Source organism: Camelus ferus, chromosome 32, assembly GCF_009834535.1.
Source record: "Camelus ferus isolate YT-003-E chromosome 32, BCGSAC_Cfer_1.0, whole genome shotgun sequence".
NCBI classification, from domain to species: Eukaryota; Metazoa; Chordata; class Mammalia; order Artiodactyla; family Camelidae; genus Camelus; species Camelus ferus.
Window position 1 is genome coordinate 18,427,031 of NC_045727.1, and position 22,514 is coordinate 18,449,544.

A 22,514-nucleotide genomic window follows, 5' to 3' on the forward strand; every position below is an offset into this window, starting at 1 on the left:
GGCCTCGGTTTCCCCATCTGTAAATGGGGTCTCTGCTGTGAGGGGTGCGTGGGTGGCACTGTCGTCCTTTAGCCCCATTCACCCCACCCTCTGAGCCACAGAGCTGCCGTTCAGCCTTTATTGACAGAGGACAGTCCTCCCACACTAAGTTACACGGTCTCGGTGTCGCCCCAACACTGGTCTTCACGAACAATGACCCAAATATCTCAGCCTCCCGGGGGTCACATCACACAAAGCATCTGAGCAGTGCTGGTTGGATGGGCAGCACTGGGCTGTGTGTCACAATGGTGATGCTCAGCAGAAAGTTCCAGTTAGGAAGAAATTCAAGATGGTCCTTCAAGACAGGCCTGAATGCCAAAACTCGCAGGTGGCTGGCTGCCCTGTTGATTAATCAGAAAATCCTGGCTCTGGGTTTGGGCACCCGCAGGCGAAGGAAGCAGACATCCAGCTGGTCAGGAGAGGACAGTGGTATTAGCCACCGCTGTAGCTTTTCTGTCTCAACTTAGCTGGATGGTCCCTAGTTAATGCCTCTTTTCCCAGCGTGCTCACTGAGGTCCCCACTAACCCGACTGTCTGCAGAACCCGCCACTTGGGGAAAAAGACATAAGCAAGGTCATGGGGCAATGAGACAGGCCACCAGGTGCCCATAAATACTCTGCATCGCAGCTTCCTCAGCCCCAGGTCACTGCGTGGCTCAAGTGTTACCTGGTTCACAGTTGACTTTCTTACCATCAGAAGTGTCTTAAAGTCTAGAACAACACTTCCCTCCCCATCCCTCCATTCCCACCCTGATTTGAAGCCCCCAGAACTCACAACTCTGGTGCCTCCCCTCTTAGGGGCACATGGCAAGAGATTCGAATCATGGCTGAACAGTTACAAAAATACTCGGTCTCTAATTGTTAAAAAATAGGATATTTCCCAGTATCAAAAGTGCTTGTTTGCTCTAGAAACCAGCCCCAAGCTGCAAAGGGCTGAACAGCTAGTTGGAGACGTGACTGATGGATAATTTGGGGAGTTAGGATTGCCTGGATCGGGTAGGGACCACGGCATCTCGTTCCAGGAGCCACGGGCTGGGTTGGAAGAGGTGGTGTGGGTGGGATCCAATAAATATAAATAAAAGTACGCAGAGTCACTGTGCCCGGCGTGGCCCAGGGACTTGCTCTAGGAAACCCTAGCAGACTACGGGAGAAGGGGGCCTGGAGGCCGGCGGGGCAGGTGCCCGTTTCAGAGGTCAACCTGCTCTGGTCTAAGAGAATTTTGACAGTCAGCAGCTCCACTCCCAGCCTCAGGGCCTGTCTGCTGGTAGCTGAGACAGGTGTTTCATCCCATAACAATAAATTAAAGGCCTTCCCGCTGGGTGTTTCTGTGGTGCGCCAGTGTGTCCCAAAGTGGGCTGCAGGTGGTTTCAGGAGCCAGCAGGGAAGAAAGCTAGAGCAAACCTGTTCTCAGCATGACCAGCCCTCAGAGGAGTGTCAGGGAGATGGGGGAGGCCAGGATGCTTGTCCACTCTCCTCTGTCCTTCTGACTTGGAGAGCCTCCAGAAGCTTCCCGGGGAGGTGAGGTTCAGCCAGCAGCCTCACCAAACATCCAGAGGCCTGTGGAAGGGTGAGAGGCCTTTCTTCCAGGAGCACCTGGCTTAGTGAGCGTCCTTCTGGGGCCCAGGTCCTGGGGCAGGCGAGGCCGTCAGCTCAAAGCAGGGCTATGGGCTTGTTCCCCGGGGTGCCCAGGTACTGAGAGGAGGAGGTGGCGGCTGACGTGGCCATGCTGTCCGGGGTCGAGTACGCGGCGTAGAGACCGGTCACTTGCAGGTCTGGGAAGGACTGGTCGCTGCCTCCGGAGACGGGGGTCAGGCCCGAGGGCCCCAGCTCACAGCCAAGTGGGGAGTCTCCGAAGGCCCCCAGCGTGTCCAGGCTGAAGCCCTCATCCTTCATCTCCTCCCAGAGGTTCCCTTTCAAAGAAAAGAGCATGTGTGTGAGCTGGCTTCATGTCAGACAGACCCGAATTCAAATGTTGTCTTAAGGTAGAGGCAAAGACCAAGTGTGGGCTTAAAGTCATGTGTTTCAGGGCCACGTGGAGGAGCCAGAGTGCCAGCCCTGTCCCTTCCCTCCCCACTGGGTGTCCCCGGGAAAGTCACTTCCGTCTCGGAGCCTCGGGCTCCTGGGAATGAAATCAGGTAATCAGAGACTCCACCTCCTTGAACTAGCGACTTAAACAAGGGGATGTGTGGGAAGCACTTAGCCCCCGTTAAGCAGTATCATCACGGTCAAAGCCAAGGTTTCCTCGGCATGTTTTATTTGCACAATAATCCAGGGGGAGAGGCAGGGTGGTTCAAACATACCTATATCATAACTAACTTACTGACTTGCTCACTAGCTGACCTGCTAACTTGTCCTTTTCCCTCACTAGTCATGGAACTCCTTGAAGGCAGACGATTTCTTGGCCGTTGGCTGGCACATAGTAGGTGCACAGGTGTGGGGGAATGGATGGACCCTGAGCCTTCACTGAAGGCTAACTTCCCTTGTCCATTCATTCATCCATTCATTCATTCCCCGTGTAGTGAGAATGACCACGTGGCAGGCAGTGGGTCAGAGTGTGACCTGGCATGAGGTTGGCCAGTGCCAGTTGAGGCAGTTACTGGTTGAAAGTTTGAGGTCAGAGAGACCTGGGTTGAAATCTTAGCTCTGCCACTTACTAGCTGGGCAGCCTCAGGCCAGTGACTTCTCTTTGTGTCGGTTTCCTCATTGGCAGAATGGGGACAGAAAACGGCAGTGACCTCCCGGGACTGTTGCCAGCTGAGATGGGCTGATGTCTCTGAAGTGCTTGGCACAAGGCCTTGCATACAGTCAGCGCGCATTAAATGCTTGCTGTAATTCGCTATGATTAGGTGGTTGGGAAGTGTTTGTTGAAGGAACGAACTGCGGGGTAAATGCAGACAGTCCCCCTCTTCCTTGTCCTCCTCGATCTTTCTTGCCCCCCCCCCCAGTCTACCTGTCCCCCTCTGTTCCCATCAGCCCCTCCTCCGGCCTCACCCTGCAGAGCGAAGTCCATGATGCTAGGGTCCAGGGCGTCCACCTCAGTGTTCATGTCAGTGCTGATGTTGAGGAAGTCCACCGGAGCCCTTCCCATGGCGGGGTTGGGGAGGGGGCTGGGGCTGAGGTCCGGCAGGGCATGCAGGGGTGGGGTCTGGGCCGGGGCAGGAGAGTCTGGGGCAAGATGTGCCTGGGGCTGGACCTGGTGGTGCAGGGGGACCGACTGCAGGGACAGGGTCATCAGTGGCTGGGGTGGGAGCTGGGAGACGGCCAGACAGCTGTGGGCCATGGCCACCGTGGTGGCGTGGGTCAGCACGGGGGCCTCAGGCTCCCCTGGCTTGCCGGGGCGTCGGCAGCTTTCTGGCCGGTCCGAGATCAGCTTGTCCAGCTCCTCTGCAGGCAAATGGGAGAGGTCAGTCAGCAGAAGCCACCCTACAGTTCCTGGCCTGGGTTCAAATCCCAGTGTTACTACCTGTGTGATTTTAGCAGCCCTCTTGGACTCTCTGAACCTCAGTGTCTTCATCTCCAAGATGGCACACACACTCTACATAGGGTTGTGGAAATGTAATGAAATCACATATGATGTAGGGACTTTAAGGAATGAGAGGAGCCTCAGAAGACATTGGCTCCTCTCACTGGGACAGCACCTCAGAGGACAATCCTGTGACCTAGAACTTTACTTAAACCTCATAACAGCCCTACAAGAGGGAGATAAGACAGAGATTACAGATTCCATCCAGCCTGGGACAAAAGTTATTAACACACATGGGGCCCTCGCCACTCCCTGCTACTAAAGAGACATGAAGAAGCATCACTGGATTAGAAATTGGATCCTCCTTCATGCTCTTGGATATAAACAAGACTGAAATTACTCTTAAATTATTTTTGATGGTTGGCTTGTATCTCATGGACTGTAACACAGATTTGAGACTGGACCACTAGGCTCCCAGGATCTATTTGGGTTGCACCCATTTTAGAAACAAGGATACTTAGAATCTAGAAGGTGAAACTGCCTGCCCAGGATCTAAGTATGTGTCAGGATGGGCCCTGGGTCTCAAGTCGAACCCCAGAGCTTTCCATGGGGTGGGCATCATGCTGTACCCCCTCAGTGGAGGGCCTCCCTGGATCCTGTTATGCACCTTCTCTCATTGAATTGTTCCGCAGACCCAAACCTCAAGCACCCAGATAGCCATAGGGCCAGGCCAAATATCCCTAAGGCTGGGTGGGATCAGCCTTCCATGTCTCTCTCTCCATTCATATGTCACTTGTCTGTCCCCTGCTTCACATCTCTTAATTTAAAAAAAAAACAGGTGCAGCATTTTATTCTAATATAAAAGTAGAGGTCATGTGAAGAATATGAACATTATCAGTGGTCTCCATTCACAGTAAAGATTTTAGTTTCTTCTAGTCTGTGTGTGCATGCAAGTATATGTGCAGGTGTGTGTGTATATATTTATAGATTTATACGTGTGTGTATATGTGTATGTATATATATATACACTATACATAGAGATGCGTGTGGATATAAATGCATCTTAAAATGTGATCATGCTGTGTATATAGATGCATAAGCTGCCTTTTTCCACTTACTGTATTGGGATCATTTCTTTATGCTCCTAAAAATAGTTTATCTCTAATACTTGCACAGTATAACATTTATATCTATTTAAATAATCCCCTAGGTTGCTTTCAATTTTTTACTATTCAGAATAACTTCATGATGGATAACTTTGTTCATACACCTTTTGCTCAAATCTTTGATGTCTTCTGCATAAACAGCCAGAAGTAGAATAAGTGGACCAAACTGGGGGACCAAGTTTGCAGGGTTTTGATAGATTCCTTTGCCCTGGAGAAGTTTCACCGCTGATGTTCCCACCCATTGTGCAGGATGATGCCTATTTCTCCACATCCTAGCCCACACTGGGTGTTATTGTTTTATTATTTTTGGAATCTGCACCAACATGGCCAGGCTTTCCCATGGTTGTTTCGTTCGGAATTTCTAGGGAAGAAACCAGGATTGTTAGTGAGATTCAATAGCTTTTTGTATGTTTCTGACCAGACCCTTCAACTGACTGGGGAGGGGAGGGGAGGGGAGGTGTATTTCACAGTGGGGAAGGGGGACGGTCACCAGGCAGAGCTGGGCGGGGTGTGTGTGTGTGTGTGTGTGTGTGTGTGGCGGGGCGCCCGGGCCTCACCGGGGTTGGCCATGCTCCGGTGGATGGCAGGCCAGGTCCTTCCTCTTCCATTTGTACATCTCCTCCTCCATCTTGTCGATGCGGGCCAGGTTCAGGGCCCACAGGCAGCCCTTGCGCGAGGAGCCACCCGTCTTGTTCTCCACCTTCTCAAAGCACTTGTTCAGGGACAGATTGTGCCGCACCGAGTTCTTCCATCCGTCAGGCGCTGTCTATGGGGAGAAATGGGCACATGGGAAGCCCACTGCAGGGATGTCCCTCTAAACCTTCCCCCTCCCCCTCAGCCTCAGGCCTAGAGGGGCAGGGGGAGAACATCAGTGTCCAACGCTCAACCTCGAGCTGGGAAGACAAGAAAGAGCAGTGGGGATTGTGGCACATGGAGGGGGATGGCGAGGAGGGGAGTGCGCCCTGATTAAAGCTCCAGGCAATGGTTACCACACGAGGACCAGGCCCAGGGCTGCCGGATCTCTCACCCTCTCTCCCACTCAGGAAGCAAGCAAATGGCGATACTCGGATACTGGGTAACTGGTCGAGTATATTAAATGCTGATCATTTTTTCCTTGTTGATACAATTTTCTCTATTTTTTGTGAAGTATAGTTGAGTTACAATGTTGTGTTAGTTTCTGGTGTACAGCATAGTGATTCAGTTCAGTATTTATATATATACACACATATATATACATATATATACACATATATATGTATATATATACTTTTTCAGATTATTTTCCATTATAGTTTATTACAGGATATTGAACATAGTTCTCTGTGCTATACAGTAGGACTTTGTTGTTTATCTATTTTATATAGAGTAGTTTGTATCTGCTAATTCTGAACTCCTAATTTATCTCTCCCCCCTCCCTTTCGCCTTTGGTAACTAGATATATTTTTTATGTCTGTGAGTCTGTTGCTGTTTTGCAAATAAGTTCATTTGTATCATTTTTTAGATTCCACATAAAAGTGGTATTGTATGATATTTGTCTTCCTCTGTCTGACTTCACTCAGTATAATAATCTCTAGGTCCATCTGCGTTGCTGCAGATATAAAAGCCAATCATTTTTGAATGCTCAGACTTTGTTGTTAGGTAACCAGACACTGCTGCGCATCTCATGCCCTATTCATTTCATTCTGTCTCTCTCAGACACACACACACACACACACACACACACACACCACTGTGCTGCAATATATCTGCTAAGGACACTGTCCAGGCCAGGGATCCCCCCCACAGCTTGGTACTCTCTGATCACTGTCGCCTTTTTCCTCTTTGATGCCAACAAGGATAACATTACTAATGGCCAACCAGGTGCCAGGAGCTGCCAGCGCCTTTACATGTGGATCCTCACTAACCTTGCCAGCTGGCTGGGCATTCTCCCCATCTTACAGAGAGGGAAACTGAGGCTCAGAGCGGTGAAGGTTCTTGCCAGGTCTGTTTTGCATCATTATATTTTACTGAGTCTGTGCTGAATAACTAGGTTGGCCCCCTGAGATACTTGGTGAACTCCTCTTCACCCGTCAGAGCCCAGCTCAAATGTCCCCTTTGTTTCTGGATTTCTTGGCCCAGGTCTGTGTGAGTGCGCATTGCAGGTGTCTATGGAGGACTGAAAGGGTGGCCCAGTTTGGCCCAGGGCCAGCCCTGGGTTCTGGCAGTGCCAGGGAGAGTTCGGGGCAGCTCCAGCACCCCTACCCTGGCTGGGACCCCCTCACCTTGAAGTAGGGGAAGTGCTCCTTCATGAAGCTGTAGATCTCACTCACGGGCAGGCTGCCTGTCTTGCTGTTCTTTAGGGCCATGGCGATCAGACAGCTGGAGGCAAAAGGCGGGGTGGGGCAGGCCAGGTGTGAGGTCAGCCTGTGACCTCAGGCTGACAGCCCAAGGTCCCCTCTGCCGGGAATTCTGCCCTGCTGAACCCCATCGGTACTAGCCCCTACATACTCATAGTATTAGCCCTCAATACCTTTTCCTGTCCTCCGTCTTTCCCACCCTCTGCCCTTCTCCTCAATCCTGAGTGCAGCCATAGGTACTGATTTGAGAAACCTTGTCTTTTCCTCTTTTAATCTTTCCCAGCATCAGTGTCTGTGGGCCTTAAGATTTTAACTAGATTGCTTACCCGCCTCCCCTTATGAAGTGCAAATACTATTATTTTGATGACTTTTTACATCAAAGGGAACTGAAGCTCAGAGAGGCCAAGCCACTTCCCCAAGGCCACACAGCGTGTGAATGACAGAGTGGAGTGCCAGGCTCAGTGTCTGGAGTGGGCTCTCAACCCTGGGTGTTGATAGACCACATGATGGTTTTTCTTAAAAATGGGTCCCTCTGGGGGTTCCCCACTCCCCAAAAGCCTGGGCCACCACACCCAGCTGTCTGAGGTGCCCTCACACCTCTCCTCCCCCAGCCCCCCACAGTCCTGGCCCCCCTGGACCTCACCTGTATGAATAGATGGGCTTGGGGTAGTGTTTGGGGTGCAGTTCCTGAGATGAATGAACAGCCATGCGGGGCTGGGGGTAGGGAGGCCGTGCACCAAACGGGGAGCCGTACAGGCCCACGGGAGCGCACTTCTCATAGGCAGGGACGGGGAGGGTGGCAGAAGAGATAGAGATAGTGAGAGAGAGCAGAAGTCACTCACAGTGACCATACCCCCACCCAGTCTCGAAAAGCGAGATGCAGGGTTTACACCCCAGCAGACAACCTTGTCTCTGCCCACTGCAGGGTTCTGGGCGGAAGCGAAGGAACAACCCCATGACATGGGCCTACTGGAGAATGTTATTCCCGTGTTCCGGGTGGGTAAACTGAGACTCAGAGTGGTCCCTGGCCAGCCCAAACCAGGAGGGTTTGCCTTTGATTCCAGGGCCCCTCCAAGCCCCCAGTACCTGCTGGACACCCGGGTGTAGCGGGAACGGTGATTGGGAGGTGGGAGAGTATAGCTGTGGCGGGTCCTGCAGGCTGGATGAGGGCTGGCCCCCCACAGGGAACTGGTTCATCTGCTGGGTCCGGGAGAGGAGACAGAGGGTTGGGGGAGACCCCAGCCCTGGAGGACACCCCCCTCACTCCCTGACCCCTGTGTGGCACTTACACTGGCTCCATGGTTGGCCATGGGACCCAGACCCAGCACACCTTGGGGAGCCATGCCCGCTGGGCTGTGGAGCAGGGGACCTGGGGCAGCTCCCATATGCAGGTCAGCTGTCCTGGCCAAGGCACCTGCAAGAGGGAAACATAGAGATGCCTGGGCTGGGGAATGGTGTCTGTGGGCAGGGACAGCCCAGTCCCTGGGCATCCCCAGAGAATGGAGCCACCCCCCACCCTTGGGATCAGGCACATAGTAGGTGCATGGCAAATCACTTCTCTAGGTATACTGGTATAGAGTGGGTTCCTACCAGCTGCAGGTTCCTACCTGCCCCTCTGCCAAGGATTAGCTCAGGAATATCATACGTACCTCTTTCTTCTGTGCTGGACCTGGGATAGACATTGCTGATCTATCACAGATTCTCCTTACACCAGCCTGATTTTAGGCAGCCACCACCAATCAAAGAAAGCTGATGTACAAGACAATCCTGCCCTGACCTTCAGCTCTCCTCTGAGTTCTGGCTGCCACCTGGGCTCATCCTTTGTGCCTTGAAGGGTCTGTCTGCCTCGTCCTCTGTCTCTGACCAGATCCTCAGCTCCCCGAGAGCCAGGACCACATTTTATATGACTCAGTGCTCCCAACCCCTGGCAGAGTGACAGGTACACAGGAGGTGTGCAGTGATGCAGTGAAGGAAGGGGCTTCCTTATTTCAGTTACCATCTATTGAACACCTACTGTGTGCAAGGTACTTTCTGCATGGTGTCCTCATAACACCCCATCAGGGGAGTTCTGTTCTCTCTTCGTTGCAGATAAGGAAACAGATCAGAGGGGAAGGCACTCACCCAAGGTCACAAGCTTGGGGTCTAGAACCTTGGGGTTCTAGATCAGAAATGGACAGACTACTGGCCACCAGGCCAAATCAGCCCACAGCATGTTTTTGTCAATAAAGTTTTATTGACACACAGCTACATCCAGTCATTTACAGATTGTTTGTCTGTGGCTGGTTTTGTCCTGCAGGGGCAAGCTGAATCGTTTCAGCAGAGACCACACGGCCTCCCAGGCCTAAAATACTGACCAGCCCTTTACAGAAAAAGTTTGCTGACCCCTGCTACTGATGTTTAAGGTGAGAAAAAGTTGTCCAGTGAAAGAAATACTCCTAGACATTAATTTTTCAACTACTGGTACTTTTTAGAAATTCAAGTGTAGTTGATTTACAATGTTGCGTTGGTTTCTGGTGTACAGCATAGTGATTCAATTATACATATATATATATTCTTTTTCATATTCTTTTTCATTATAGGCCATTACAAGGTATTGAATACAGTTCCCTGTGCTCTACCGTAGGGCCCTGTTGTTTTCAACAATTGGTGCTTTTAAGGTACTGCGGTGTTTGTTTCTGGTGATAGGTTTTCTTCAACACTTTCCATGTCCCTAAACGTTTAGTCCTCTTGCTATGACTGCAACTAACTGCCGTTTATTGAGCACCTACTGTGTGCCGGGCCCTGCGCCCAGCACTTTCTTTGAAGAAGTCAAAGTATATCTGTGAAGAGTCAGAGAGCAAATCTTTGAGGCTTTGCCAGCCACATGATCTCTGTCTTCTTTGCTTTTTCATAGCTCTTGAAAAATGTAAAAGCATTCCTAACACAAAGGCTGGACAAAAACAGGCCAGCGGCTGCACATGGTTCTGGGGACTGTAGTTTGCCGACTGCTCTAGGGGTTCGGGGTGTCCCAGGGAAGGGGGAGGGTCTGTCTTTTTTGTTCACTGACACCTGAGCGCACATTGGGCCTGACACACAGCAGTGAGCAAATGAATGAACACATCCCTCTGAGGAAGGCAGGAGTCCCATTTTACAGAAGGAGAAACAGGCCCAGAGATGGAGAGGGAGTAACCTGGCCAGGGCCACACAGCAGTGGTTGTCAGTGCTGGGTGTCACCCTTCCCCAGCACCACCCTCACGCCACCCGCCTTGCCTCTGAGCCTACCTGGGTGCGCGTGCGGTGCACTGGGGCCTCCCAGGTCCACGCGGCCGCTCGCCATCTGCTGCAGTCGTGGCACGTCCACGGCCGTGAGCCATGACAGTGACTGCAGGTCCCCAGGAAGGTCGTCATCGCCGGTGGAGGCCAGGAGTCTGCAGGGAGGAGCAGGAGCTTGGGTGGGGCGGGGAGCTCGGGCCAGCCCCTGTGGGGGGCTCCCCTACCTCTGGAATCACCCCCTTGGTCTCTCCCCTCCCCAAGCCATTCTAATCTTCCAAGCTGCCCATCCCCAGGGATTTCCCTTGAGCAGCCAGCTCGCCCATCCTCAAATCTTCCCTTCATTTATTCACTTAACATATTGTACTTGGTTCCCATCCCCCAATACTCAACACTAAGGTTTGTTGAGCACTTACTATGTGCCAGCACTGTATCAATTCCTTCACGGGTATTAACTCATTGAACACACCCAGTCACCTGAGGGGGCAGGTGCTATTATTCCCATTTCACTGATGGGGAAACTGAGGCTCAGAGTCACTCACCCAAGGAACAGGAAGTGGTGGGGCTGGAAGCCGGGCCATGTGGCCCGATGCCTGAACTCTTCACCGTGACCCCAGGCAGACCCTAGAGGGTCCAGTTAGGATCCACGTTCACCACCCCTCAACCCATTCATTAGCGAAAACATCGCTTTCTATGGAAAGACAAAGTGCCCATCAAGGATTCCAGGCAGGTACCCCAATTTGGGGTAACTGTGGCACCCCAGCACCCTTGAAGTCATGCTCACCACACGCCCAGCAGCATCTCGTCCACGTTGTAAGGTGGCAGCAGAACTGTCAGGAGCCCACGCCAGGCCCATCACTGCCTGCCACCCGGGGCCAGATGAGGCCCTGCTGGCCACACACTTTCTGGTCTGATGCCCAGAGGCCCACTGTCCGAATTTTAAACTCCAAGTTTCAGAAATAGGCATCCTGGGTCCAAGTAGAGCCGGGGTGAGAGATGCAGCCTGTGGCTTTTCTCCCGCACGTGACAGTGGACCCTGTGGGGGCATCCGCCTCTACCCCCTCCTGCCACCTGCATGGCTGCCCCAGCCGGTGTTCCCTCTCCTCCTCTTCCTCCGTCTCTCTTCCCCTCTCCTTCCCATCTCGCCCGCTCTCTTTCCCTGTGTTTTAGGGCCACAATTAGCGTTGCCATGGCTCCCGCTGCTGGGTTGTCGCAGGGCCTGGGCCCTCAGCCCACCAAGCTGGCATCAGGTGACGGCCTGGCTGCCCCGGCGATTGGCTGCCTCGTAGGAAAACAGGGCCTGGAGATGATTTGAAAACCCAGCCGGCCCGTGTTGGTGGCAGCAGTTGGCCTGGCTGCTGTCCCCTGGTGGCCCATTGTGTGACAAACGACTGTTGCCCCCGTGGCACGTGGTTCCTATTGTCCTGGGGTCTCCATGCAATTGTTTTTACAGCCCCCCCCCCCAGCTGCCGCCCATTCGACCCGCTCATAACTCATCTGGACGAGTGACAGCCACGGGCCAGGCCTGGTGGATGCCATCTGTCCCCTCGGGCCCAGGGAGACCATGGGGTGAGGCTGAGGGGCAGGGCCTGGTGTGCTGCCTGCCGTCGGGGAGCCTGGCCGGCCCCACCCAGCCCTCCTCATCCCACAGCCCGCCGACCTCCCAGCATCTGGTGATGCGAGCCCCACTCCTGCCCAGTAAACTGCTGTAGCTCCACACTGCCCTTGCTGCTCTGCCTGACACTGAGGCCACAGGGAGGAGTGAGGATGAGGCCCTACTGGCAAGTTTCTTAAGGTGAGGGCCCCACCAGCGCCCCCGAATCGTAGGAAGAGGGGCTTGTCAATCCCCAGTCTCTCTGGTGGTGGGAGAATCTGAAAGGCAGTACACCCACTGGTTCAGAGCGTGGGCTCTTTAGGGGGAGGGTGTAGCTCAGTAGTAGAGCATGTGCTTAGCATGCACAAGGTCCTGGGTTCAATCCCCAGTACCTCCATTAAAAATTTTTTTTTCATAAATAAGTAAACCTAATTACCTCCCTCCCCTAAACAAACAAGCAGACAAACAAAACAAAACAAAAAACAAAAGCGCGTGGGCTCTGGTTCTAATCCTGATTTTCACTTCCCTGTGTGTCCTTGGGCTACTGACTTAACCTCTCTGGGCCTCAGTTTTTGATCTGTACAATGGGGATAAATAAGAGTTCCTATCCCATAGGATATTGTGAGGATTAAATGTATTATTGCGTATCAAGCCTTGGAACCATTTCTGACTTCGCTATCGTTAATGTTAATATTAATGATAGTATTAGTCAGGTCCTCAGGGGACCAGAAGTACACTGAAGCTCTGGGCTCTGACATCAGATGTGCTTCCAAACCTCCCTGAGCCTGTCTCCGCATCTGCCGAGTGGGGTAACAGTGGCAGAGGCAAAGCACTCATAAGAGGCTCTTAGTGAACGTCCATCCTCCCCCTCTGCCCCTTCTCTCTCTGACGTGGCACCCAGGGCTCCCTAACCTCCCCCAGACACGTCTTCAACCCACACACTCATATATCCATCATCTCTGTGTCCCCACCAGCAGGGATGGATGCTCAGAGCCACTGAGTCAGGCTTTCAGGGGATGAAAGCAGTTAACCCAGGCTCCCCTCGGCCCAGTGCTGGGGAGCCATGGCCCCCGCCCCACCCTTCAGCCAGCTCAGGTGACCATGCTTTGACATGGGCATAGCCCATGCTGGGCCCTGGGGTTGTTCCCACCTCCTCCAGCACACCTCTATCGTGCCTTCCTCTGCACCTGCGTACCTTGCATTCTTTCACAAAGGATGCCTTTCTTTCTCCTTCTCTGGATCTGTCAGCATCCCCCCACCTGCACCCCCATTTCTCTGAGGCCCAGGGAGCACCCTAGTGGGCCACCAGCCTCCACCTTCTCCTGGACTTGGCTGATGTCCCCAGAGAGGTCAGGGGCTTCACCCCCAGGTCTGGTGGGGAGGAGGCTAGGACAGGGTCTGAGTCCACTGCTGGTTGCAGGCGGCCTCAGGAGAGCCTGATGCTGAAGCAGGAACCTCACACCCACCCTCTGAGGGACGAGCGGTACTCCCAGGGCCCATCAAAATGGGCCAGGCATACAGTGGGTGCTCAATAAATACTCATGGATTGGAGAAGTGAGCAAACAGATCTGGCTGTCCAGATGCCCCACCCCCACTGCCCTGGCACCTAGGTAGGAGGTGAAAGGCCCAGCTTAATTTTATTTAATTTTTTAGTTAAATAAAATTGAATTTCATTACAGCCTGTGGACACAGTTTGGGGTGAGTGAGTCCCTGGGGTGCACCCCGCCCTGAACTGAAGTGGGTAACATGACTGATCTTGTGGCATCCTCGCAAGAGCCTGATCAGGTAGGGATGTTACCATTACTGCCATCCCATTTGGCAGATGGGGACACTGAGGCCAGGGAGAAACAGGCCCATCTAGACTGGGTTGATTTCAGCCCCACCATCCTCTCTCCCTGCCTTGCAGGGAATGGTTGAAGAACTCTGTTCTGTGAGTTCTAGAAAATCCTGACACTGTGCTGGCCAATAGGAAGCCACATGTGGCTACTGAAATTTAAATTCAGTAAAATTATAGATTCAGTTTCATCATGCCAGACACATTTCAAGTGCTCGGCGGCCACATGTGACCAGTGGCTGCAGTACTGGATGGCACAGATGGGGAACACTTCCAACATCATGGAACATTCTATGAGGTGGCAGTGTTCTGGAACATTCTTTAATCTTGATGGACAAATCTGCAGTGTTTTTACCTTGCCTTTTTTTTTTTTTTTTATAGTGCACTCAGGTTTTATTAACATGCTTGGTCTGAGTAACTCATCTCCATTCCCTGATGGCCAAGTAGGACACTGACAAGGCCCTTAAGGCAGCTCCAGACATTATGGCTCCGGGGAGGCCGGCCACCCACAGAGCCTGGGCGTCTGCAGGAGACCTTGAGCACTTCCTGAGCTTTTCTGAAGAGTCCCAAGTAGCTTGGAGTAGAATCATGAGACCCTTGCTAGAAACAAGGCAAGGTAAAAACAACTGGGTGTTTGATTTGGATTTGGACATTTTAGGGGCTGATTTCATGGAAGGTTAAGTTTTATTAGATTTTGTTATAAAAGAGTCATCCACCCCACCCCGCACCAGCGAGGAAGTTGGGGGGAAGGGCTCTGTAAAAATGGGAGCCACATACTAAGGCATCTCATGAGGTAGTGAGCTCTCTGTCCTGGGAGCATTCAAGTGGGAGCCAAGGGAAGACCTGTCTGGCCCCTGTTGGATGAAAGATGAGCTTAAGCAACCTCCAAGATCCCTTTGGATACAAAGACCCTGTAACTCCTGGGAGCCGTCTGCAGTTAAACACCCGGTTGCATTTCCAAAGTTCTATCATCTTGGACAAGCCCCTTCCCTCTTCAGGCCTCAGTTTCCCCATCTATAAAGCAGTTGTGGGAGAGGAGAAGTTCGCTCAGGGCCCTCCTGGCCCGAGGGCTCTAGGAAGGCAGAGTAGCACTCTGGGGAGGAGCAGGTGTGAGCCCCAAGGCAGGCGGGCCTGGGCCTGAACTCTTCCTGGCTGTGTGACTGTCTGCTGCCCTGGGCCTCAGTTTCCCCATGTATAAAATGGGAATAATAATAGCACCTACCCGTGGGGGGCTGAGGAGAATGTAAGAGTTCACTTAAGCATGAGGTCAAATGAAGCACCTAGTTTTCTGCTGAAAAAACAGGTTCAACTATTAGTTCCCTTTAGGAGCCCTGAGGAGGCATCTGTCTCAAACCAGGTGGGGGATTTGTCACCAGCAGGGGGTCCTCATTAGTCAGTGGAGAGCTTTGGGGGCAAAACGAAAAGAAAAAGACCTAGGGAGCATGCCAGGGTCTTCTGAATAAAAGAGTTCACCCACTACTCCCCACCCACACAGGAAGGACTTCTTTCCACAGCTCTGTTACATCCATCTTTTCCATGTTAAAAAACACATGCACACCCCTATGGGGCATCATCGCCCCCTTTCACAGGTAGGAAAGGTGAGGCCAAGCCAGGTGAATTCGCCTCAGCAGCCTCCCAGCAGCGGCCCCAGGTACCTGCCCCAGCACCTCCCCTGGGCCCAATTTCCCCACCTGGAATGCAAGGGGGTTGAGCCCATCCCAGTGTCTGGCGGGGGGGCACTAAGACACACAACCCCTAGGGCCACCCGGGGTTGGGGACTTCAGAGGTGGGCAGCCGACCTCTGCCGGGAAGTGGGATGCTGAAGGGTCCGGTCCCATTTGGAAGGGGTCGCAGCACGGAGTGTCTGAGAGGGGGCAGACCTTGCTCGGGAGTGAGTGGTACCATGGGGCCATCAGTATCAGGATAACTCTCTGTCATCAGTGCAGTAATGTTGTCACCGGTTTTCAAGTGCCTACTATGTGCTCATCACTTGACCTGTGTTCCCTGTGTGCCCTTGTGAGTTTTGCTCTGAAGGCGCTGGGCTTATCAGAAGGCACGGGTCCTCCCATCCCAGATGGAAAAAGCCTGTGCCCAGGGCTCGCGCGTCCCTCTTTTTGTAGCATTTCTGTGTAGTTGGTTACAAGTGTAAGCTCTGGGGTCTGCCACACCCAGCTTTGAATCCTAGCCAGCCACTTAGAAGCTGTGAGATTTGTCTACCATCACCTGCCTCTCTGAGCCTCAGTCTGCTCATGTGTACAAAGGGGGTGCTAACCCCTGTATCCATCTCATAGGGTGTTGTAAGGACTGAAGGAGATAGTTTGGTTGGTGGGGGGGGGGCACCTGGGACATCACTGCATCGCATGGTAGGGCTCATATTCATGTGAACATCCTCCAGGGAGTATGGGTTCAGCATGAAGAGGGCTCCGTGGAGAGGGTCACCCACAGAGTATCCAACACTCAGTAAGCATCTGCTTCATTCCACAAATACTTCCTGAACTCCCACCTGCCACGCCCTGTTCTGGCCGGCAGACAAAACTCCTTCTGTCCAAGGAGAGAACTTTCTAATTGACCTAGGGATGCACAGGAGGGGAGGTCTGCCTCATGACATGCCCACCTTCCTGCCAGCCCTCTTAGGTCTGGACCTCCCTTGTCTCCTGACAGCCTGTGGGGTGGCTACTTAACAGACCCATTTCACAGATGGGATGGTTGAGGCCCAGAGAGGGGAAGGGATACCCCTCAGCCTCTCAGCGCATGGTGACAGGGCCACTGGTTGGGGGACCCTGCGGTAGCCCCAGGCAAAGCAAGATACCACTGGATTCCATGATTACCATTCTGCACCAGCCAGGGGACCAGGCTGAAAATATCAGTTAACAGTAGCCGGTGGGGAGGGTATAGCTCAAGTGGCAGAGCACATGCTTAGCATGCACGAGGTCATGGGCTTGATCCTCAGTACTTCCTCCAAACACAAATAAATAAATAAACCTAATTACCTCCCCACTCCAAAATATTTAAAAAAAAAAAATAGCCTTAATTGATCAGCTGTGCTGCTGGGGGGATGGAAGATGAGCCAGGAGAGCGGATCGCTGGGCGGGTAAGCCTGGGGAGACCTGGATTCCAGTCCTGGCTCCACTCTTATTGCAGGTCTCTGTGCAGGTGACTGCCTTTGAACCTGTTTTCTCATGTGTGGAACAGAGGTGATCACAGGGTCTGCCTCTGGGTTCAGGGCACGTAAACCACTAGAGGGCATGGTTCAAGTGTTTAGTTTGAGTGCTAGGCAGGTGTTTGTGGAATGAATGGATTTCAGACCCAGCAGTCAGAGTCACCTTTCAAAAGGGACATCAGAGCCTGTCAGTGTCCTTAAAACCCATCCGAGTTGTAAGAGTTTAGCTCCCTGCCACAAACTGGCCCTTGGCTATCTCCTTCCCCATCCCCTCTGCTCTGGTAAACCTGGCTGTCTTTCAGTTCCTCAGACATTCTATGTTCTCTTTACACATGCTGTTCCTTCTGCCTAGGATGTTGTTCCATGCACTTATTCATGGCTGGCTCTTTCTCATGCTTCTGGTCTCAGCCAAAAAGTTCCCTCCTTGGAGAGGCTCTCCTTGGCCACCCCCACCCCTGGTGGTCCTTCCTTTGGTTCCTTCTGGAGAACATTTTGACAGTTTGCAATGAAGTATTCGTGTATACCTTTCCAATCTTTCTGTTCTAGGAGCACAAGGGCAGGGAAGCCCTCTATTCTGTTCAGCAGCTGGCACAGGGCCTGGCACCCTGTGGGCATTTAATACATACCTGCTGGGGTAGGAAAGGGAATAAGGATCCTCCTCGACTCCAGCCCAGTTCAGCTCCAACCCATCTTGCATCCCCCAATCTCTATCCATTTCCTGCCCAGCCTCCCCCAGACACCGCCTCCCCCAGGAAGCCCTCCTAGACCAGTCCAGCATTTCCCAGTCTTTCCATCCCCTGGAATGACATGGCAAAAACTCCCAAGATCACTCATTAATTTTCCTTGGGTGTCTCTGCTCTTATTTCCCCCTGCCTTCTAAGTCCAGAGCCCACATTTAACCCTTTATTTCCTGTCTTGGTGTGTGTGGGGGGGGGGTTGCTTAGAGTTGATACAGCAGTTGTGCCATGGAAGGAACATCTATTTTGGGTTCAAATTCTATCTTAAGCCCTTTGGAGCTGTGTGACCTTGGATAAGTCGCATCTCTGTGCCTCAGTTTTCCCATCTGTAAAATGGAATAATAATAATAATAATATTATTATTCCCACCACAGAGGGCAGCGGTGAAGATGAGATCAGATAACCTGTAAGACAGGGCCCAGCACCCAGCAGGTATTGAAACCTCGTTTCTTTCTTCTCTCCTCTGGCTTTTCATGGTCACTAGGAGGGCGTTGCCCAGAAAATATTGTCACAGCAGGGAGTGGTGTCAGATCACCATCCCAGTGGTGCAGAGGCACATCCATCGTGATTATAACCAGGAGGTTTTACCTGCCGTCTCCAGATGGGGTTAGTAAAAACTTGTTATATCATCACAAACTGTTTTAGTTTCTGGTCCAACCTTTACACAAAAGGGATTAAGCATTTCACGGAGCTGTTTATTTAGCGAACATATCTTTTGTAACTGTTTACAGGAAAAAGCAAATCAAATGCCATTTTAGCAAGCTCAGAAATCCCCAGATGAGCCAAGAGTGAGTGTAACGTGAAATGATTTGATTAGGAATTTGGAAGAGAATCTTTCCTTCCTAGAACTTGGCTTGGGAATTGGTGTGCGTGCTCGTGCTCTGTGCATGTTTCTGGAGGTGGAGACACAAGATCCCAGAGGACGGCTGCACCCCAGAAAGGCTGCCTCTCATTCCTTGCCCATCAGTAGCCTGAGGACCTGTTCTGGCCACCCTGAACACCCTAAAGGGTTGTAAAGATGTTGAGGTGGTCATTGCCCCTACCAGATGAAGCCCCCCACCAGCAAGGAGGTTATAATGGGTAGAGCCACTCTGAAATGGGAGTTAAACCATTCCTATACTCTGTGCACTCAGAAGCTTAAGAGAAAAGGCAGGTGATCTGCCTCCCCTGGTCCACAGGACAGGATTTTGTCATCACTGGAGTGTGAAGCTTCCCTGAGTTTCTGTGGACGTGCTATTTCTCACGTGACATTTGTCTATCCATCCATCCAATGAGTATTTATTAAGTATTTACCGTGTGCCCGGCACTGTGGCTCACTGATGAGAAAACCACTGTCCAGAGAGGGAAAGGATTTTGCCCAAAGTCACCTCCTCTTTTAGAGGAGGAGCTGCAGGTTTCAGGAGTGAACACTTGGCATGAGGATCTGTAAGGATAACCAACGAGCTGCTTGGCCCGGGGGAGCCTCAGTTTTCCAATCTGTAAAAGGAGACTGTTGGATCCAACCTCCAGATAAGGAGTTAGCAGGTGCCTGGCACACAGTAAGTGCTTAATAACTCTCATGATTTCCCAGCACCTTGAAGAGTGGATTCCCTCCTAGTTCTGAGCCAAGGGAAAACCGACTAACCCATGCTGAGCAGGAGCTGTTAGCCGTTGCCCAGGTCAGGGCTGCCCCCATCCCCCGGCCCCCAGCGGGCTGGGATGCTGCTGCCAATTTGTTGTTGAGGCCCGGCCACTGACTCCCGACAGCTCCCTGGGGACAGGGCTGCCGCCTCCAGCTGCTGCCCGTCCAGCCCCCGCCCACCCCGCACACAGCCATTGAAAGTTAACGGCCAAACTCAGCCCCTGGGGATGGAGGCACAGGCGGCTGCGTGAAGCGCTGCATGGTGGCTGGAACCAGGCTGCACCAGCGGCCTGAGTGGTCCTCGGAGCCATTCTCTGGAGATGTGGGAGGGGGAATGAGAAGCCCATAAACTCCTCCTAGGCTATTATTTGGAGGAAAAAACATGAGTGGTTGGAAGGGGTGGGGGTGTCGCTGTATAATCATCATCATAAAAGCTTCCTTCCATGGGAAAGCCCTCTTCCCCAGGACTGACAGTCACCTCCCACTGACCTGTGAATTGGGCTCTCTCGTTGCTCGGTTTCTCAGGTGAAGAAACTGAGGCACAGAGAGGGGCAGTGACTTGTCCAGGGTCACACAGCCGTGAGGTGGTGGAGCAACTTCCTCCGTTCCAGTGCCTGTGACCTTCGCCAGTAAGACACAGGGGTGGTGGCCATGGTACCCTCTGGTTGGGACAGCCTAGAGTTCAAGTCCCCACTGTACCCATAACTAGCTGCATCATCTTGTTAAAGTCATTTAATCTGGCTGAGCCTTGATTTCCTCATCTGCCAAATGGGCACAAAGGTGCTACTCTCATGGGTGGTTGCAGCACAGGGCAGGCAGGTACTAAAGGGTTAAGAAACCACCAGCTATTATTATCATTATTATTATTATTATTGCTGTTATTTTGTTATTCTGCCTTCTGTTTATGCTGTTTAACACAAGAAAACAGTCCTGAATCCATGTGAATAGGAAAGGCTGGACCCCTAGGATCTGCCCGGAGTTGAAACTGTTATTGAATCTTTATAACAACTCTATGCAGTGGGCACTATTTCTGTCCCCATTTTATGGATGAGGAAACTGAGGCTCAGAGAGGTCCACACAACCAGAGAAGCTGGGGTTCTAACTGACTCCAGAGCCAAGCTCCTAACCCTTTTGCTACCGTCACTACACCTGCTGTGATGTAATCCTTTCCAGCAGAGAAAGGAAAACCAGAGGTCTTTGGTTGCGCGATCTTGGGAAAACCTTTTCACTTTTCTGAGCCTCAGTTTCCTCACCTGTACGATGGGGGCTCATCAGAGCAGCCTCCCAAGCTGGCCATCCAGTCAGTGCCCACAACTGTGTGCCTGGTCCACATCTAGGGTTCCAGCCCTGTCCACAGCTATCTCTCAGCAAATATTTGTTTGAATTTGTGACCTCATCTGGGTCTCAGAAGGCAGCCTCCAGGCCCACCACCTCCCTCTAATTGGAGGCTGTGGTCTTTCCCAAAGGCATGGCTGGTGAGTCGTAGTAGCCCCAGGAGGCCAGACAGCCCCTGGGTAAACAGGGCTGATCTGAGGTGACAGCCGGCTCTTCCCAGGCCAGCCCCTGTCCTGTCCCCACTCCATAATCTGGGCTGTGCCCCCTCAACCCATGGACACGGTGCTTGCCTTGGGGGCGGGGCACTGGGAATCAGATCAGGCCTTCCCTGGCTCAAGAGAGAGAGGCCCCTGGGATACTTCTGTTTCTCCTCCTGCGTCTCTTTGCTGTGTGACCTTGGACAAGCCCTTTCTCCTTTCTTGGGGGGCATTTTCTGGAGTGCTGTTAAGACCACTGGAAGAGAAGGAATAGCTGCTACTGTCATCTTAACGTCCACCCGGATGCCCAGTCTCTCACCCAGGGAAGGGGCTTCTCTTGGAGGAGAAGAAAGAGTGCAGGCTTTCAGTGGCCCCACTGCCCAGGCCACAAGCCATACACTCTCTGAGAGACCACCTTTGAAATCGAGACCTCCTGCAAAGTCACAGGATTTAATATAACCATAGTTCTTGGGCAGTTTCAGGAACCATAAACAGCACAGAAACACTTTAAACACTTAAAATATGTATGTCGTTCGTTAGTGTTGAAGCCCTCACCTGTATTCTTGTGCAGAGGGGTGGTGATTTTGCGCTGAGTTTCGAATAATTCCTGACATCGTAGATGAAATGTCACTTTCTATCATCTCCTTGGGGAAAAGACAAGCAGAAAATAGAGCTCCCATCAGCAATGATGTGGACAGGGCAGAAAACCCATAGTTTTCCCACAACTCAGAAGGACAGAACTCAACAGAACATTTAAAAAAAAAAAGGGGGGGGGGTACTGGGGGAGAAAGTACTAGAGAATTCCTGGGCGTCACAGGTCACTTTCCCAGGCAATTCTACGGGTTTTAGAAGCAAATGAAGAGAACGGAATGAAATTCCAGGTTCTTTCGAATTAATGGGGGAAGGGCAGAGGGGCAGAGGAGGGCTCTAGATTCCAAATGTCAAGTCTTGGAAAATGTTGATTTGCAAAATAGGGAATCAGAAAAACCTGATTCCCTTCCAAGTCTAGTATTTTTCATCCGCAGCTCTCTTATGGCTATTTTGGAGATGGAAAAGGACAGCTTCATGTGTCAGGTACCTTTCTCTGGGGGATCCAAATTCCCCTTGCAAAGGGAATAGTTCCCCGCAGGGATCCCGCCCTGGAAATGCCTTCAGAAATGCCACATGCCCTTGCTGGAAAACCATCCCCACTACTCCACCTCACACCCCCATTCCTGCTACACACAAACGGCCTTTAAAAGAAATCTTCCCTAAGTTTCTCAAACTCTAAGCCTGAAACGAACACAGAAACCCACTAAACACTCTCAGATCCGCCCCAAAAGTCATTCAAGGATTCCTGGAAAGGAGAAAAGGGGAGTCGAGAGAGGTAGCCCCCGCAGAGAGAGACCCCTGCTCCGGGTCTCCCCCCAGGAAATGCAATGCACGGCACTGCCCGGGAGGAGGGAGCAAAGCCGACCCTGCAAGGCGGTACCTGGAGCCGATCCTCGCCGGGCCGCCGCTGCAGGCGCTCCTGGGGAGGGTGGGGGTTTCGGAGGGGGGCTCCCTCGCGCTCGCCCCTCGCGTTCCGCAATTTGGCCGCCGTCGCAGCTCGAACCGTTTTTAAATTTCCCTCTCTGGAGCTGTCCAGCTCAGAGCATGCGCAGTAGCCGTGCGGGGGGCTTTTCCCCAAGGGTCAGTTACAGGGCAGGGTCAAGGGGATTGCAGCGGGCGTTTCCCAGCAGCAGTGAGCCTTGCGCGCCCCGGGGCTCCGGGTGGGGTGTGGCGCAGGGGTGGAGACACCCCTC

General features: G+C 52.3%; 2 protein-coding genes across 2 annotated transcripts in view; one reads left to right on the forward strand and one right to left on the reverse strand.

Moving 5' to 3' along the window:
- Positions 1 to 22,514, forward strand: part of MYO1H (myosin IH) — a 100,402-nt gene that overhangs the window by 3,976 nt on the left and 73,912 nt on the right. The window lies entirely within an intron of this gene.
- FOXN4 (forkhead box N4) lies at positions 1,378 to 22,300 on the reverse strand. The gene is given in 11 exon segments (XM_006176148.2): positions 1,378 to 1,948; positions 3,030 to 3,422; positions 5,225 to 5,252; positions 5,254 to 5,433; positions 6,929 to 7,025; positions 7,647 to 7,774; positions 8,090 to 8,200; positions 8,293 to 8,417; positions 10,265 to 10,410; positions 21,286 to 21,374; positions 22,202 to 22,300. Coding segments are annotated over 10 exon segments (1,554 nt in total). The 5' UTR covers positions 21,372 to 21,374; positions 22,202 to 22,300; the 3' UTR covers positions 1,378 to 1,688.